At 42.0% G+C, this 12222-nt stretch overlaps 1 protein-coding gene across 2 annotated transcripts in view; it reads right to left on the bottom strand.

The window, feature by feature from the left end:
* The window catches only part of ELAPOR1 (endosome-lysosome associated apoptosis and autophagy regulator 1), a 92000-nt gene that overhangs the window by 15615 nt on the left and 64163 nt on the right, over window positions 1-12222 (bottom strand). For both annotated transcript variants that reach the window (XM_089514835.1, XM_089514836.1), the window contains 4 exons: window positions 6219-6396; window positions 4959-5087; window positions 1639-1729; window positions 964-1069 (listed from right to left, as the gene is read on the bottom strand). In XM_089514835.1, coding sequence (XP_089370961.1) covers window positions 964-1069; window positions 1639-1729; window positions 4959-5087; window positions 6219-6396 — 504 coding nt within the window. The remainder of the gene's footprint in view (window positions 1-963; window positions 1070-1638; window positions 1730-4958; window positions 5088-6218; window positions 6397-12222) is intronic.

Genomic DNA, 12222 nt, shown 5'->3' with positions numbered 1-12222 from the left:
CCCCCTTATTTAACCCCCCTTCTATCTAACCCTATATATTTTTTTAAAAAAACAGCAATGTTTGTGTCCTCCATTTTTATAAAAGTGTCCTACATTTGAAAATGTTGTCCTACATTTGTCCCAGTTTGGAGGTCCTGACTTATGGCAACCCTAGTTATGCCTAACATCACAAATGCAACCTGAAATCACAAGTTTCCCAGATAAAGTACTAGCTTTGCTCTGTCCTCATCTTCTCCGGTTGAGGATAAGACAGGGAAGAGCAAAGCTATGTACAAACCCAGGTACCTGTAGGAACGTTCCTGCAACTAGTACTTAATCTAGGAAATTTTGCCCAACTGAACCTTCACTTCCCATCATCTCTGATCTTCCTAGTTCGAAGGGTCAGGGCACTGGGCAGGGAATCCCTACTGTTCTTGTCAGTCTCTGGCTGGAGATAGCAGGAAGATTCACCTTTTCCTGCTCAAGTTCTGTTTGGGAATGGGAGTGGGGAGGGGTAGAATGGAAGAAAGATATAGCTTCTTTTCATAACAAAATAAAGGTACAGTTTTTCAGGTGAAAATAAAGAAAAGAAAAGGAATTTGCCAGTCTTTCAAGGACTACAAGTAGGAATTTTATCTTTTCCACAGGATGTTTTGTTCTATGGCTGAGATCTCAGAAACTCAAGGAGAATAGGGCTCAAACAGACAGGTCAAAATAAAGCTGCTTTGGGTCACTTTGGAAGTATGCTGTTTAAATGATGCATGCATTCAAAGAGGCCGGAAGCTGCGCCAAAGCCACACTCCAGTTCTAAGGACTGGAGTGCAGCTTTGGCGCAGCTTCTTGGCCACTTAAGATGTGTGTGTCATTTAAATAGCATACCTCCAAAGTGACCCAAAGCAGCTTTATTTTGGCCTGTCTGTTCGAGCCCTAGAGTAAGAGAAAAACCCATCTACTTCAGAGAAATATGTAGCTGGAAAAACTCACCACCATGAAATAAAGCTCACAATTTACACTGCAGACAGTTTCAAAGACAAATGTGATTTGTGCTATCTTCTTATTTTCAGAGTCCTCCATTACTGTCTGTGGAAGACTGAAAAGACAAGCAAAACTCAAGTGTCATTAACTGTTCAAAATGTTTATTTATTTATTTAGAGTATTTATACCCAGAGGAGAGTGAAAGTGAACAGGAATGAATGAAGATGGATGTCCTCAGTTATTGATGCTCACCTTGGAAGTGAGATATTAAAATAAAAGTTAAGAACTAGCAGGTAATATTCTAATTTGCAAAGCATATGAAGAAGCTAAGAGTTATTGCTTCAACAGCATCAAAACTCCACTGATACATATTTATTCAATGCTTGGCTGGGGACAGCATATGGGAGTTTATACACTTGAAGGGTTTGTTAATCCAAAGAGGAATTCAATTCTTCATCTGCTACTTCTGTTGCTGTCCATCTGAGAGGAACAGATTAAGGCCTGTAGAAGTATTACATGCAGAACACTCTCACAGGCAGACTCAATGTTTCACTGGCTAACACATGTATTGGCACCAGGGATTTTATATGTGCTGTATTTTTAACTTTGTTAGCCGCCCTGATTGTTCTCAGAGGGGCGGGATACAAATAAAAAATTTATTTTATTATTATTATAAATATTCACCTGAATCCAGGAAGCAACAATGTCAAAATCATGAAGTCATTGTCAGAAGCTCCAGCAGCTGTGTAGATATAATCTCCAGCCACTTCCCATCCTGAAAGAAGCAATCAAGAGCTAACTGAATACAGTTTTCATTCAAAGAGAGGGTGTTTTTGAGCTGGATACCATCACATTAATTAAGTCATTCCATAAACATACATGAGCCCTCCCTCCAGTTCATCTGGTGCCATCTGGCCATGCAGGGAGAGATGTTCCATCAGGCCTGGCCTGACCTAAGAAGAAGAGCCCTCCCTCCAGTCCATCTGCCTTGATCCAGGACACAGAGGGAGAGAAGAACTGCTGGACGTGATCTCCTTCCCCACCACCATTCCCTTCTCCTTTCGTGTTGCGCCTTTTTAGAGTATAAGCCCGAGGGCAGGGAACTGTCTAATTAAAAACAACAATAATTGTAAGCAGCTCTGAGAGCCTTTAGGACTGAAGGGCAGATACCGCAAATAAATGAATGAATGAATGAATGAATGAAAGAAAGAAAGAAAGAAAGAAAGAAGTTGGTAGCATGAGCTTTCATAGACTTGAGCCTACTCCCTCAGATACATGGAAGTAGGCTCAAGTCTACAAAAGCTCATGCTACCAATTTCTTTCAGTTTGACTCAAAGGTGCTGCAAGATACCTTTGCCTACTGATTTTTCAGACTAACACGACTATGGCTTTGAATCACTGCATACAGTGGCTTGTAAGGAGATTAACTTCTACAGAAGAGAAGAACTTTGACTAGGTGGTTTTTACACAGACCATACAAGTTGTTGCCTATCCTTTCACCTTCTGCTGATTTAAACTACCCTGCTCTCACAGAGCTGCAGAATTTAAAAACCTAATGTCAAGTACTTATTTTCAGAGATAATCATCATGGACAGTGCTTTCAGAGCAAGGCTCAAGAAATCCTTCCCAGCAAATGTTAGAAAAAAACTTGAAAGGAATAAACTTGTAGACTCTTATAGTTATGTAGGTCACAAACAGGTCTACATTCCTATTAGAACACATCCCAATTAATATTTATGATTTTTAGTTATGAAGAGATGGTGCAAGTCAATTTCTATCTAGCTACAGTATTCAATTTCAGGAAATTGATTACTTGTTTTATTTCTATCTCCATTTTTAAAAGAAGTTTGTAGTGGTACACATTATTTCATTTCCCATTCTATGCTCATAACCACCTTTTGAGAAGTAAGTTGGCTGAAGAATGGTTGTCACTGTTGTGAATCTTCAAACTGTTTCCAAGTTATAACAACCCTAAGGCAAACCTATCACAGGATTTTCTTGGCAGGTTTTTGTCAGGATATGCTGGTCAGCATAGTAAGTTGTTGTTGAAACAGCTTCATTGGCTGCCAGTTTGTTTTTGGGCACAATTCAAGGTCCTGGTTATTACCTACAAAGCCCTACATGGCTCAGGTCCACACTATTTGGCAGACCGTTTCTCTTGGTATGAACCGGCCCAGACTCTAAGATCCTCTGGGGAAGCCCTTCTCTCTGTCCCAACATCATCACAAATACGGTTGGTGGGGACACGAGAGTGGGCCTTCTCAGTGGCTGCCCCTAGACTCTGGAACTCCCTGCCCAGGGAGACCAGAACGGCTCCCTCCTTGATGGCCTTCCGCCAGCAGGTGAAGACCTACCTGTTCACACAGGCATTTAGGGATTTACTATAAGGACAGGCTGGGATGTTTGATGTTGGACCAGTTTAAAAATTCTTTTCAATGTACTTTTTATTTTATTGTACTATTTTTATTTATTTATTTATTTATTATTTTTAAATACTGTGAAGCCACTCTGAGTCCCAGTCCTGGGAAAAGAGCAGGAAATAAATAAATAAATAAATAAATAAATAAATAAATAAATAAATAAATTGTGATTAGCTGAAGGTGTAGCAAATGGCAGGTGTAACCAGGATAAGGTAAGCCTGCAATTAGTAGTTAAGAGAGCGATTGGCCAATTTGGCAAGGTGGCTATGATAGCCAATCTGCAGACTATAACTGCCTTGGAAGTATGCTGGGAGTTTGGGAGCATATTGGCTTATGTTTGCTCTCCATGCTGCTGGAGCATACAGGGATCTGTAGTGATCTCCATGATGGTACATGCTGCTGGGACTGGTAATGCTGTTCATACTGAGTTAATATGCTTAGGTACTAGAAGATATGCTATGTTTATTTTTGCTCTTTTGTACTGAGACACTCTACTTTGTTTTTGCTTCAAGTAATTTATGACTCGGCTGCTATTTTTGTTAATGTACCTCCATGACTCTGCTGTTATTTTGTACCTCAACACGCACCCCAACCGTTTTGTTCAGAGGGGATTTGTCTTTGCCTTTCTCTGAGGCTGAGAGAGGGTGATTTGCCCAAAATCACCCAGTGGGTTTCCATACTCAAGTGGGGATTCAAACCTTGGTCTCCAGAGCCATATTTCAGTGTTCAAACCACTGTACCACACTGGATCTCAGAGATGGAGACTGGCTTGAAACCACCCAATGAGGAGCTTCAAGGCTAAGTAGAGAAATCAAACACAGGCCTTTCCTACTGAAATCCATTTTACACTCACTGCACCATACTGGTAATTAACTACTGATTCCCAACAAGAGGAACTAGTGAGTACCACAGATTAATTGCATGTAACTGATTGCATGTAAAATGTAAGTAAACTGGCTACTGGTTTGTTTCTGGACACAATTCAAAGTGCTGGTTATGACCTATAAAGCCCTACATAGCTTAGGTCCAGACTATCTGAGAAACCATATCTCCACACATGAACCTACCAGAGCCCTAAGATCTTCCGGGGAAAGCTTTCTCTCAGTCTCACCAGCATTGCAGGCTTGCTTGGTGAGGACACAAGAGAGAGACTTCTCGGTGGCTGCTCCCACCCTCTGGAACTCCTTCCTCAGGAGGCTAGGCTGACCCCTTCCCTGCTGGCCTTTTGCCGGAAAGTAAAAAATGTTTTTATTTAGGCAAGCTTTTTAAAAAATCACAACAGGGTGGCTTATGGGGTGTGTGTTACATTTTAACTTTTGTATGGTTTTGTTAACTGATATTGTTTTAAACAGATGATTTTAATTGTTTTAAATATTTTACTGTGATGCTTTAAAAAGTTTTTATCTTGTAAGCTGCTCTGGGTCCCTTCCTGGGAGAAAGGTGACATAGAAATGAAATAAATAATTAAGAAGAAATGGACATTGCATATTATCACGATGTTGCTTTCCATCAGAGAATGTAGCTGTAATATTTCAAACTATAACCATAGTTAAAATAATAGTTAAAAATATAGCATGGAGATACCTGTCATTTGCTTGTATTCAAAACTAATTCCACTGAGGACTGTTGTCTCCATGTTAGATGGTAGAGTGTTCCACCATTTGTATTCAAAGCCTAGTGCTGGCTCAGTCCCAACAGGGCAGTTGACACACCCTGGGAACAGAAGGAAATAGCATTATTAGATCTCAGTGGAAGAATTCAATTCCCAAAGGCCACTTTTTCTCAACTTATCACCCTCTAGCAGTTTTGAGTTTCAACAAAAGTGAACTTCACCCAGCATTATCAGTAGTAAGAGATAATGGGAATTGTACACCAAACATCTGGAGCTTACCAGGTTTGGGAAGACTACTCTAGGGGAAAACTGTAGCATTCTTTCTTATATGTCTCTAAGTTATTCATGATAAAAACTGTTTTTGAAACAAAGGATAGGAACATGCTACAGAGATGCAATGATGATAGTACCACACTTCAGCAGAGTTCTTCTGTGGAGTGGCTTAGTTTCTTCACTCAGTATCTATGTGTCAAAATGAATTATTTTATCATATTTTGAGATATACCAGAAAAGAATATTCTTTTTTTCAGGAGTACTCTTTCACAAGAGTGGGCCACCTGTAAGTTAATCAAATTTTTGAAAGCAATCACTTAGTGATTTTTCATCTCCAAAATGGTCAGGTATGATCAACCGCAAGAAGAAACTAATAGCAGCATACACTGTACACCACCATGAAATTAATGACAGATGAGGGCTCAGTCTACCATTCTTTTTATTAGTAAGGTAAACAGGGAGAAGGAACCAGTGTAAATCATAGATGTGCAACTGTAGCTCTCCAGGTGCCTGGAGATGTCATAATCTTTAATCAATGACTATATTGCCTAAAGGCCGATGGAAACTGTAGACCACAAAAACACAGAGGCACATCTGAAGGGTTCTCAGCTGCCTCCCTTAGTCTCAACAAATCAAACAGCCATTTCCATGGGCCTCTGTTCAGTTCCATTACTTGTCTGCCACTGAGAAAAGTACAGATAATTAGAATTAATAGGGAAGAAAAGAAAAGGGAGAGTAGGAACCGCTGGCACAAATAGTACTGGAATTCTTTTTATCACTTTTGAATCCAGAAGGCATACATAATTAATATGGAGGCTTCAAATCCCAAGCCACTGCCTTGTAGAGAAGGTGCTTGCACTGATAACTGCACAGCTCCCTGCCAGTTTCAGCATTTTTAAGAACATCATTCACATAACAACTGGTGCCTAACTTAAAAGGGAACAATGGAATAGCATTACCAGACCCATTTGAATATGTTCCATATGGGCAGGGCTCACAGGAACTGGTGTTGGTCTTGAAAAATCCAGGGTTGCAAGGTGGACACACAGTTTTTATGGCTGATAGTGGCAGCCTAACAGCATTTGGAAGATGCTCACTGCAGATCTTTGGCTCAGCCCATTTGTACATTAGCTGAGTCTGTGAAGATAAATTGATATATTGTTATTAATATCAAACATTTCAACAACACATTAATGTGCAAAAAGCTTGACTCCTTTATGCCAGATATAAGATTTGGCTGAATCTCAAACAGTACTGAGCCTATTCAGACCAGTTCTTATGCTTTTCAAGATGAATCAGGCAAGCAGAACTAAAATTAAATCTACATAAAGCCTTATTGTCAATTTAGGCTTTGTGCTGGCCACACTGGATCCCATCCTGGGAGAAAGGCAGGATATAAATAAAATAAAATAATAAATGATTGGCAAGACAGTCTGTCATGAAAAAAATCATGTCTTTTTAGGTTGTGTTTCTTTGAATACACTCAGGGAGAGAAGAAGGGAATGATAAATAGTGTCAAGTGCACCTTGTAATTACAGAACATGTTTTACTGGGGTCTTTCTGATTTCTGTAGTTTGGAGAAGAGACTAAAAGTACTTCCTTTACTGCTTTCTTTGCTCAGCTGTTAAACTGGGTTGAGTTACAACTCCCAGTTCTTCACCATTGGCTCTGCTGTTGAAGTCAACAACATCTAGAAGGTCACATCATTTCCATTCCTGTCCTAGAATCATGCATAGTAGCCCTATCTTAAAGAGCTTGAACTATTACTTTTATAAAGTAATTCACTCACTGCTAAACTCAGCTTGCTTCTAAAAGCAGTAACTTGCCTTTTATCATAATAACAGGTGTGGGGTGGGTTTTTTTGTTTTTGTTTTTAAGTGCTGGACAAGGGTTCCTCGTGTCTCTTCGAGCAGCACGAGACCCTATGTGCTGCTGCTTTCAAGTTCTGATATTGAAATTCAGGTCACTGTACTCAGCAATGTGAACAGCTTCTACTGCCTATGGGGAGTTGGGGTGGCTCCCAGTCACACTTCAGATCAGGGGTAGGCCTTTGGGGGGGCAATTGTCTATAGAAGCCTCCGAAACATGCATTTATATTAACATTTTTTCGCATGTCCTCCATTTTTTTTTTAAAAAAGTATCTTCCATTTGAAAATTTTGTCCTACATTTATCCTGGTTTATTTATATATTTAATTTTTAAAAAAGTTATTTAATTATTTATTTTTTGGCTTCGGCCCCCCAGTTGCCTGAGGGACAGCAACCCGGCCCCCGGCTCAAAAAGGTTGCCTACCCCTGCTTCAGATAGTTGCTACTGTGTGGTTTCCTAAAGAACATAAATTCAGCATCAGAATGGAAGCTGCAGTGGTAGACAGGAACTTGCAGCACTCTGGGCTCTGCCGGCCACTTTGCCAGCAGTTAAACTGAACAGAACTTTCAGCCACATTCTAAATAAAGTTAGGCATAATGAATAATGAAGGCTGGCTGCTCCTCATTACAGCAAGAAAAGTAATGTTAGTGAAGTTCCACCACCCTCTGTTCAGAAAAGTAAGAAAGTGCCAGTACAGATGACCCTTCAAGATGCCCTCATCACGTGCTAGGCTTGCCTCGGGGCGGCACCTCCAGACGCCCCTCAAGCCTAGCACGTGATGAGGGTGTCAAAATGGCGGCACCCTGTACAGATGGGCGCCGCCATTGTTATGCAAGCGCCATGCGGCATTCGCACACCGCCGTGTGGTGCCTGTGTAACAAGTGTGCCTGTGGCGCACTTGTTACCCGTAAAAAGAACCCGCTTTTCCCAGGGTTTTTTTACTCCACAGGGAAGCCGCATGGTTTGGCGGCTGCAGCTTCCCTGTGGAGAGAAAACAGGCACTGGCCGGGTGCCGTTTTTAGGCGCTCTGTACCGTGCCAATGTTATTTTTAATGTGCAGGCTCTGCCTCTGCTTACACAAGGGTTCGGCACCTGGGATGTCCACACCCCCAGGGGTGCTAGATGGAATTTCAGGTGGTGCAACAAATAGTGGTTTCTGTCCTTGAATGGTGATTCGTTACTCATTTTTTAAAAAAATAAATTAGAATCTAATTGCTCAATTTAAATTTTGCATTTTATGCACTGAGTTAAAAGCTTATTTTTTAAAGTTTGATTTGCTTTCCCACAGTATTCCATTCTTTTTCTGTGTCCACTTTGCTTGGGTAAGGAGCTTAAAATTTTAAAGTGGGAGCCATTTCTTTTCACTGGGAGGAGGAGCTAGAGGCCTCATCTACACAACTGTTGGTAGAGGCGCGCACCCAATGGCGCGCAAATTTTTCTTTTCACATTCACATTTATTTTTATAGTCAAGGAGGGTTTGGAGTACAGAGGAGAAGGTCACCTGGGCACAGTGCTGGAGAACATCTCCTTCAATTTTACACTTTACTTTTCACTACTCCCTTAAGGGGCTTGTGGGGACTTGCTCAGAGGAAGTGAGTCAGAGACTTCCCTCTGGAAGGAGCTAGTAGCCAGGAGCTCTGTATATAACAAGAGTCCCAGTTGATTGAGCTCGCTAACAGAGTTTGGGACAAAGGCCAAGCCCACAGGGGTTCTTTACACTGGTGTGTAGCAGGGGAAGCCCAAAGTCTTGTTCAGTGCCTCCTTAAGACTTTTCAGTATGGACACTGAAGGATCTGCTGAAGTCACCTGCAACACTTGTGGGATGTTTGTCTTCTTGACCATAGATGTGGGGACCTTCACTTACATCAAGTGCAAGTTGGTAGCCCTCTTAGAAGAGAAAGTACAGCAGCTGGAGGCCCAGGTAGCTATACTTCAGCATCATAGGAAGCAAGAGGTTTTCCTGACCAGAACGGACCAGACGGTCCTGAATGGGAAACACACAGAGGAAGTTGCTGGGGAGGAGGAGGTCACTTCACATACAACATAAGTAGATAGTTGGAGGGATGTCACACACAGAAATAGGGAAACCAGGGAATGTTCTGTGAGCTTGCAGCTATAGAATCAATTTGAATCTCTCTCTATTATGAAGGCTAATGAGTAAGGGCAGCAGGGACAGACTTCAGGGACAGAGCAGGGGCCCCTGAGAGTTCCACCAAAGGGAACAGCTGCTGCTAAGCCTTGGAGAAGGCGTGTGGTGGTTGTGGGGGACTCCATGATGAGAGGTACTGAAACAGTCGTTTGTGGGCGTGACAAGATGTCTCGGGAGGTGTGCTGTCTCCCTAGCACAAAGATCCGTGATGTGACAGAGAGGCTGAGAAGACTTGTCAAGTCTACTGAGCATTACCCCTTTCTTTTGGTTCATGTGGGAACCAATGACAGTGCAAGGCACAGCCTTCAGAATATCATAAGGGATTATGAGGCTTTAGGTAGGAAGATGAAAGAGATGAATGCACAGGTTGTCATCACATCTCTTCTCCCAGTCAAAGGGCATGGTCCAGGAAGGGAGAGGAAAATAGCAAAGGTGAATAACTGGTTCCGCAGATGGTGCCGCCAAGAACGATTTGGATTTTTGGATCATGGTCTGAGGTTCCATGAGGAGGGACTTCTGGCAAGAGATGGGTTGCATCTCACGCCAGTTGCCAAAAATGTTTTTGCCAATAGTCTCAAAAAATTGATCAGGAGGGCTTTAAACTAAGTTATGTGGGGGAGGGAGACAGTATTCTGGAAGGCAAAAGGGCTGGAGAAAATAGTCAAACTGTCATAGAGGGAACAAGACAAACAGTGCAAGGACCCAAAAGTGGGAGGCAAAAAAACTTGCTCAGGCAGCAAGTAGGGGGGAACCATGGTTTAAGATATCTCTACACTAATGCACAGAGCATGGGAAATAAGCAAGATGAACTTGAACTCCTAGTACAACAAAGCAAATATGATATAATAGGCATCACTGAAACCTGGTGGGATGAGTCTCATGATTGGAATCTAGAAATAGAGGGGTATAACCTTTTCAAGAGAAACAGGCCAAACAGCAAAGGAGAAGGAATAGCCTTATATGTCGGACATTTATACCAGTGAAGAGATCCAGGACATCAATCATGGAAGCCAGGTGGAGAGCATCTGGATAAAAATTAAAGGGGAGGGAAACAACAGGGATGTTACTGTGGGAGTCTACTACAGACCCCCAAGTCAGACCGAGGAATTGGATGATGTCTTTCTAGAACAAATGACCATACACTCAGAAAGGAGAGTTGTACTAATGATGGGTGACTTCAACTATCCTGATATTTACTGGAAGTCAAACTTAGCCAAATCCAAGGTCTAGCAAATTCCTCACTTGCCTTGGAGACAATTTTATTGTCCAAAAGGTGGAAGAGGCATCTCTTTCTCTGATAAAATTACCAGCTTGTTAGATGAAGGGAATGCTGTGGATATAGTATATCTTTATTTCAGTAAGGCCTTTGACAAGGTTTTCCATGATATTCTTGCAAACAAGCTTGTAAAGTATGGGCTAGACAAGGTAACTGTTACATGGATTTGTAATTTGTTGACTGGCCAAACCCAAAAGGTGCTGAACAATGGCTCCTTTTCATCCTGAAGAGAAGTGACCAGTGGGGTCCCAAAGGGTTTTGTCCTGGGTCCAGTGCTATTCAACATCTTTATCAATGACTTAGATGACAGAACTGGGGGTATACTCATCAAATCTACAGATGACACCAAATTAGAAGGAGTAGCTAATACCCCAGAGGACAGGATCAAAATTCAAAAAGACTTGCACAAACTAGAAAGCTGGGTCAAAGCTAACAAAATGAATTTCAGCACAGAGAAATGCAAGGTACTGCACTTAGGGCAGAAAAATGAAATGAACAGATATAGGATGGGTGACACCTGGCTGAACGAAACTATATGTGAAAGGGATCTGGGAGTCCAAGTAGATCACAAGTTGAACATGAGTCAACAGTGCAATGCTGAAGCTAACAAGGCCAATGCGATTTTAGGCTGCATCAATAGAAGTATAGTGTCAAGATCAAGAGAAGTAATAGTGCCACTCTATTCCGCTCTGGTCAGGCCCCACCTGGAATAGTGTGTCCAGTTCTGGGCACCATAATTTAAAAAGGATGTTGAGAAACTGGAGCATGTCCAAAGGAGGGCGACTAAAATTGTGAAGGGTCTGGAAACCATGCCCTATGAGGAATGACTTAGGGAGCTGGGGATCTTTAGCCTGGAGAAGAGAAGGTTAAGAGGTGGCATGATAGCCGTTTAAATACTTGAAGGGATGTCATACTGAGGAGGGAGCTAACTTGTTTTCTGCTGCTCCAGAGACTGGGACCCGGAACAATGGATGCAAGCTACAGGAAAAGAGATTCCACTCAACATTAGGAGGAACTTCCTGGCAGTAAGGGCTGTTAAACAGTGGAAAAAACTCCCTCGGAGTGTAGTGGAATCTCTTTCCTTAGAGGTCTTTAAACAGAGGCTGGATGGCCATCTGTCGGGGATGCTTTGATTAAGATTTCCTGCATGGCAGGGGGTTGGACTGGATGGCTCTTGCAGTCTCTTCCAACTCTATGATTCTATTTTATATGGTTCAATTTGTAGTTTAGAAATTAGACTTCTTCCTCTTCAAATGTGATATTACTTGTGGTGCAAACATTAATCAAATATTTGCTAGGGGTGTGGGGCATAGAAAAAGTTGGAAACCAATGACTTAGCACAACAACTCCATCTGATCCATTTATGCCACTGTGCTACATGCTTCTGTTGAAGCTGGCAGCCTTACCCAGGATCTACAGAACTGTCCATTTATTCACTCCCACCACAGTGATCACCTGAAGAAGACAGTGCTGGAGCTGAGCATTTTGAGGAACTATCTCTTGCCATGGCAAGGAAAAAGGAGGGATGTTCAGTGGTAGGACACCTTTTATTTGCTTGCATGCAAAACCTATAAAGCCCTATATGGCTTGGGCCCGAGTTACTTGAGGGAGCGCCTCTCCCTACATAATCCACCCCGCACCCTCAGAACAACTGGGAAATACTTACTTGA

This window comes from Sceloporus occidentalis, unplaced genomic scaffold, assembly GCF_023333645.1.
Source record: "Sceloporus occidentalis isolate IW3139 unplaced genomic scaffold, rSceOcc1.0.p SCAF_3, whole genome shotgun sequence".
NCBI classification, from domain to species: Eukaryota; Metazoa; Chordata; class Lepidosauria; order Squamata; family Phrynosomatidae; genus Sceloporus; species Sceloporus occidentalis.
Note: the sequence above shows the minus strand (reverse complement) of the source record. Positions and strands in the feature narration are given on the sequence as shown.